General features: G+C 40.7%; 1 protein-coding gene across 3 annotated transcripts; it reads left to right on the top strand.

Moving 5' to 3' along the window:
* The first annotated feature begins 266 nt into the window (after positions 1–266).
* Positions 267–3,199, top strand: LOC144084655 (transmembrane protein 121). 3 transcript variants are annotated; one of them, XM_077613279.1, is made up of 2 exons: positions 267–587; positions 764–3,199. In XM_077613279.1, exon 2 carries the CDS (start codon positions 1,368–1,370, stop codon positions 2,316–2,318), a length of 951 nt encoding a protein of 316 aa, XP_077469405.1. In that variant the 5' UTR covers positions 267–587; positions 764–1,367; the 3' UTR covers positions 2,319–3,199. The 3 variants fall into 3 exon arrangements, with proteins under 3 accessions (XP_077469405.1, XP_077469406.1, XP_077469404.1); XM_077613280.1 differs by having other exon boundaries at positions 267–591; XM_077613278.1 differs by having other exon boundaries at positions 267–1,031; positions 1,199–3,199.
* Positions 3,200–6,444: the final 3,245 nt, after the last annotated feature.

Below are 6,444 nucleotides of genomic sequence, written 5' to 3'. Positions count from 1 at the left end.
ATTGACATCTGTAAAAATTGGAAAAGAAAACAACAGTGAGAGAAAGAAGTTGTGCATTCAAAAGGTTTGCCTTCCCCTACATTTCAGCGCCCTGATGGAAAAGTGTTTTTTTCTCTTTCTCCTTCCCTCCCTCCCTGTTACTCTCCCCCCTCTCTCTCTCTCACTCTCTCTCTATCTCTCGCTCTCTCTCTCTCTGCATCTCTGCAGCTGTGGTGCGCCGAGCATCACCTCCACAGAGCAAGTGCCTTTACTCGAACAGAGGAGGGAGAAGGGAAAGGAGGGTGGCAGAAAAAGAGAAAATTCTCAGGAGTGTGCACTAAGGAAGAGCTGAAAAGTGCAGTGGGAGACGGGGTAGAGGTGCCCGGGCATCAGAGTGGCCACTGGTGCTTGGAGAGGTTGCAGAGTGTGCTTTAAACACTGACTCTGTTGATCCCGGGAAGAAGCCGGAGTAAAGCGTGAGGCTGGAGGGAAGCTTGCGAGGGGGCTTGAAGGATCTTTTTACAGACACGAGCCGGCGAGACACAGACGACTGAAAAGACTACGACATATTTGCTGCAGTTGTTTTCTCCTCAGAGAACATCCAAAGGGTAGGTAAGAAAGACATGACTACTTTTGGGGTCATTGATGCTGGCAAATGCGGCGAGAGAAAAATCCCGTTTTAAAATTTCAACTCACGGCAGAGCGCTTTGCACTCAGAAATAACTTTGAAGGGGTTTTGCGTGGCCAACAAGCACAACATATAAATAACCTCCATTCTCCTTAGTCGCTGAGACTGAGACCATTAAGATGTCTTCTGCTGATGCTGTCTGAAATAAGTGGATTACGACAGCAACATTTCTGGACCGCTGTTTGAAAAAGGAAGAGGAAATTCCTTAAGTGGTGGATTTACATCTGACAGAGTGGAAGAGGAATCCTATGCAGTTTTTGTCTTTCTTTTCCCGTGGATTACAGATGGGCTTTTTGATCTCTCGGCACAGTCTCATGGATGACTGCGCACCAGTCATTAGGATAAAGTACAAAGGGGGACTCAAGTGAGTAGTGAGATGAATCTTTTGCTCTGAAGATTAAGCAAACACGGATGTTGAGAGTAAATCCGTAATGAAATGTTTTGTCCCCAATAGTGGGACATTTAGGTGATTTGCTCAAGTGTTGCATTGCCTTTAACGAGCGATCCTCCTTCGTCATTCTCTGAATGAAGGGTTCTGTCGACCTGCTTGGCAACCAGTGACCGACTTCATTGGTTTAGCTCCCGTTCCCTGGATACTGGCGGAAGCTACTTCAGGAAACACCACGATCTGCTGGTCAGTGGACAAAGTGAGGACGTTTCTCTTCAGCACGGAGCTTGTCGCCCATTGTCTTGAGCCAGGATGGTACCCCCGCCTCCCACCAACAAGCCCCACGTGTGCCTCTCCACTATCATCATCATGAGCAGCATGGCGCTGATTGACGCCTACCTGGTGGAGCAGAACCACGGCCCGCGAAAGATTGGCATCTGCATCATGGTGATGGTGGGAGACATCTGCTTTCTGATCGTCCTGCGCTACGTGGCCGTTTGGGTGGGGGCCGAGGTGCGCACGGCCAAGCGAGGGTACGCCATGATCCTTTGGTTCCTCTACATCTTTGTGCTGGAGATCAAAGTGTACTTTGTGTATCAGAACTATAAGGCCGACAGGAAGAGCCTCGACGCTCTTGCCAGGAAGGCGCTAACGCTGCTGCTTTCCATCTGCATTCCAGTGCTCTTTGTGGTGCTGGTGGCTATCGACCACATGGAGTACGTGCGCGCCTTCAAGAAGCGGGAGGAGATTCGCAATCGTCTCTTCTGGGTGGTGGTGGACTTGCTTGATATTCTGGACATTCAAGCCAATCTGTGGGAGCCCCAGAAGAAAGGCCTGCCCCTATGGGCAGAAGGCTTGATGTTTTTTTACTGCTACATCCTTCTCCTCGTCCTCCCCTGCGTGTCTCTGAGCGAGATCAGCATGCAAGGGATCAACATCGTGCCCCATAAAATGCTCCTATACCCAATCCTCAGCCTGGTGACTATCAACGTCATCACTCTCTTTATCCGTGGTGGCAACATGATTTTGTATCGGGACGCCAGGGTGTCGGGGATACTGATAGGAAAGAACGTACTGGCCATCATTATAAAGACCTGCAGTTTTGTCCAGTACAGGAGACAGTTACATAATGCTCCTCCTGCTTTTGGGGTTGAACTGCAGAAAAACTCACTGGCCCAAGCCCGCCCTGCCCCCACCCCTACCCAAGCAGTAATCCAAGACCAGACACCCCTGCCCGAAGTGACGACATGCGAGCACACGTGACAAAATGCTCTGCAGGACCCTCAAGATGCTGGCTGGGCACAACGTTTTACACTTTTTAGGCCAAACGAACAATCGTCTCAATGCGCCGAGGCCTGACGGGCAATTGTTTAGCCGGTATCTCAAGTTCTGTCATTTTGTAAAATTACATCTCTTGTGACTTGTTGAAGCGCTATTCTCCTGTAATTTGAGTTCATTGTGTATCTTTCCAATGGTACAAAAGGGAAAAAATATATATAGAACAAAAGTATATATTTTTGAATTGGCTGTTGCATTCTAATGTCTGATGTGGTGTGCATTTCTGTTGCTTGAGTATTTTTAGTATTCGGGGGCTTGACATGAAAACTTGAGCAAACAATGAGTGAAACCACTTAATGTGAAATCAACAGTTCCAATGAAATCATGATGAAAGTGTCTTTTCTATGTGATCTTTTGATAAAATACTGCCCTTCTGTGAGAACAGGGTTTGCATCACACTGTTTCAAAGTCAGAGGATCAGTCAAGTGTGCATTTGTTCTGTTTTTTAATTCCAGTTCAGCAGGTGGCGAATTAACCTGTGCTGCAAAAATAAAACAGACAATGATTTCCCCACTCATTTCTAAAGTGGTGATTTTGCAGTCTCACTCCTCTCTGATGCTGATTGGCCAAAAAAGAATGAAAAAGGAGCAGAATGACAAGATTTTTGGGGGAAAAAGATGTAATTGAGTGTCACATTAGAAACTGCCTCTCTCAAAGAGTTTACTCAAATTAATAAATGGTTCATGGACAAAGTAATTAGATCATTTCTGATGGAAAATATGGATTAAAAGAATTGCAGTACACATCACTGGTCAACCAGCATTCTAATTTGAGGTTCTTACAGCAAACAATATTCAGAATGTCCATTTACAATAAGAACAAAAGTTAATTCATTGAATTAAATATTTTTAGTCACAAAAATATTTTGTTATGATGACAATTATTTAAAATAAACTCATACTGATGGAAATATTTCTTTCTGGAATTTATTTGAAAACCTACAGGCACTAAACAAACATGCTGTCTTTGTTTTTTTGTGTGTGTAATTGAAAAACAAACAATTAGCCCCACATTGTGAGGGTCCTCTTTTTGCCTAACACTGCATGTGTTTTATCAGTTGAATGAACAACCAATTATACTACAGCATTATATCCTCATCAATCAGGTAATATAATTTTGATACCACTTTTCTAAATTGCTGTCACTATACACCCCCCCCCCCAAAAAAAAACAGTTCTAGATGGAGAACAATGAAAGACTGCTCAGAGATAAGCCCAGTTTGTAAATCGTATGACCTGAAAAAACATCTAAAGAGTGCGAGCTGACATGAATAAGGAATTATTCAAATGTACAATGCTCCATAATGAGCTCCATTTAAAAAAAATGCCGACTATGGTGTGATTAATGAGTTAATAATGAGCGCTACATTCTCGATGACGCGCAATTAGAATGCAAAGTTTTTGCTTCATTGTGAATACAGAATTGTTGCCCTCAGTACACCAAATAACCAACTATTGCATGTTTGACTGGGAAAGATATTTAAAATGTGCCCAGAGTGCTCTTGTGCAAGTTTGGGATGAATATATTATTTGTTGTATTTAGACATCCCTGTTTGGTCAATGCCTCACACTGCCAGATGTTAATTGAAGTCAATAGGTGTTCAATCCATTACAATTGGATTGGACTAGTCACAAGCACATTTAAAGCCAGATCAAAAAGAATGAAAGCAGCCACAGAATTGGGCATCTATCATCGTCAACGGCGTTGAAAGAGTTAAAGAGTGAGTGATATCGGGTGCACCGACCCACATTAATACTGACATAACATAGTGGCCTCCGCCCAGCACGGAAAACGACAGCAGTAAATTCAGAACTCGACCTTGGGCAGTCTGAGATGGCAGCACAGCCGGTAAAACAAATCTATTTTTCATGGAACTTGCGTTGAGGCAGAAAAATAACACAAATAGATGCACATCAAATATTTATTCCCTTGTACTGGGGCTAAATGATCAGAAATTTTGAAAGACAAAGCAGAAAGACATTTTTCAGCATGTGCAAAACTGTCTTGGATGATGATTTATATTTCTAAAAATTCCCTTAAAGGCTCAACACTCTAAATTCTGTGTGTATTTCTAGCCAAATATTTTGGTTCAGTCTGAGGAAGTTTGAACCTTGAAAGTTATTCTGTAGAGATCCACAATGGTTAAATCTGGTATGAAATATTGCTTGAAATGTTTTGAAAGATTTCTTCCCCTCTTCAATCAGCAATAATTCATTTATGTTATGTTTTAGTTCAGGACTAGAATAAAAAAATGATGCTAATATGAGATTCAAGTCATAATAACATGACAAGAAAACCACACATTCCAATAATATGAGAAAAAAAGGCATTTGTTATGACACTAAAGTGAAGGTTGTTTATGTGTGTTGTGTACTAGGTCGTTATCAAGACAATTAAGAGGAATCAGAAATATTTTCAACTTACTCTTTCACACTCATCATTCACGGGTACTAATAATAGCTGTAAAGTAGTAATTAAAAAAAGCCAAGTCTGTTGTATGTGTTGAATTTTGAGCAAGAGTCAAGAATTGTTGTTTTAAAACATTTAGACAAAGTGTTTTGCCTTGTGTTGGAAAGGTGTGATTTTTTTTCAGATTCCTAACAGCCTCATAAAAGATTTAGATGGTGTGCTTACAGGGATATTCTTAGCGATCTGTATACTGTGCTCTACAACGTCCCGAAAGCGTTCAAGAAAAATAGCTGCTGGTGAAACAAAGCATTAGTTTACATGTTCTGTAAATGTGGCTTCATTTATGAGTGGGAAAAATAATCAGTTGCTATTAATCTCAGCAAAAATGAATTTTACTGACTAACTGCAGCCATTAAATCTATGCTGAAGGACTATAAACTTGGTTAAGGCACTCATTTGCATATTCGACTGGAAAAGGCAGGAACCGAATGATCGCTGTCGGCCTCCCAGTCAAAATCGATTGGACACCTATCGCCGTCAATGGAACCGAAACATTAGCATTTACAGCCAGTCCTCCCTGTTTAAATGAATTGGGCTTCTAATTTGTCAAAAAGCAGTCAATGAGTAAAACACTATCTCAAATAACATTTAGAAAATATGTTCATGAACAGCAAGATGGATCAAAATGAACTACGAACGCACAGTTTTCTCCCCAATTACCTCATCAGTCCACAAACATAAAAACCACAACCAATCTACATAACCTAGACCAACAATTCCGGATGTACTTCAACGAATGAATCAGCATTGACACAACAAAATCAAAAACACACATACCCACATATATAAAGACACATACACACACCTAGACATTGAGAATCCAGATTAGTCAACAAAACAGTCTATATAGTGAAGATGAAACCATCCATTTTTTGTCTCTCTAATAAGAAAATAGAGAGCATAAAAACAAATGTCAAAGGTCAGTGATTATTGGATAGTCTTTCAAGTTCCTTCCCCTAACTTTACAGCATAATACAAAAGACAAGTTGTTTGCTTCTCTAACAAAAAATTCTACTGTCAAATGGAAAGACCTCTGCAGTTCATCATGTGTATGCTTTACGTTTATGATAGCGAGACCATAACACATCGAGCCTTGCATTTACTATAAAAAAATAAATAAAAGACACATCTTGCTCTTTACAGTAGAAAATGGTTGACCAATCAAATGAAATAAAATGGTCTGCCAAAGTCATTTTTGCAAAATAGGATGCAATTGAGCTAAATGTTTAGCCTCAATTGGTATCATTTTTAAGGTTTCCAAATCTTCCACATGGATGCTTTTGATTGTTTTGGTTGTACATGCTGTTTGAAAATATCTTTTGTTAGGTGGAGTATGCTTTTTATGCGTGTTGGAATTTATGGCACTCATCCCTAGCTTCCATTATAATATACTTTAAAATTGAATTTAATCATCTCCTCAGTCACATATATTCCAAGTTCCATATCATCATTGGCTATAATGCCCGAGTTCTAATAACCATTATTTTTGAAGCAATAATTATAAAGGGGGGGAAAAGTCATGTCGTAAATTTGCAAATACTCCACCAATGACAACACAAAGCTAACCCAACCAATGAAATCA

This window comes from Stigmatopora argus, chromosome 11 (genome assembly GCF_051989625.1).
Source record: "Stigmatopora argus isolate UIUO_Sarg chromosome 11, RoL_Sarg_1.0, whole genome shotgun sequence".
In the NCBI taxonomy this organism is placed as follows: domain Eukaryota; kingdom Metazoa; phylum Chordata; class Actinopteri; order Syngnathiformes; family Syngnathidae; genus Stigmatopora; species Stigmatopora argus.
This window is presented reverse-complemented; position numbering and strand designations above follow the sequence as displayed.

Bases quoted from the DNA above. Each gene is read 5' to 3' on its own strand.
- LOC144084655 (XM_077613279.1), top strand. From the start codon at position 1,368: ATGGTACCCCCGCCTCCCACCAACAAGCCCCACGTGTGCCTCTCCACT.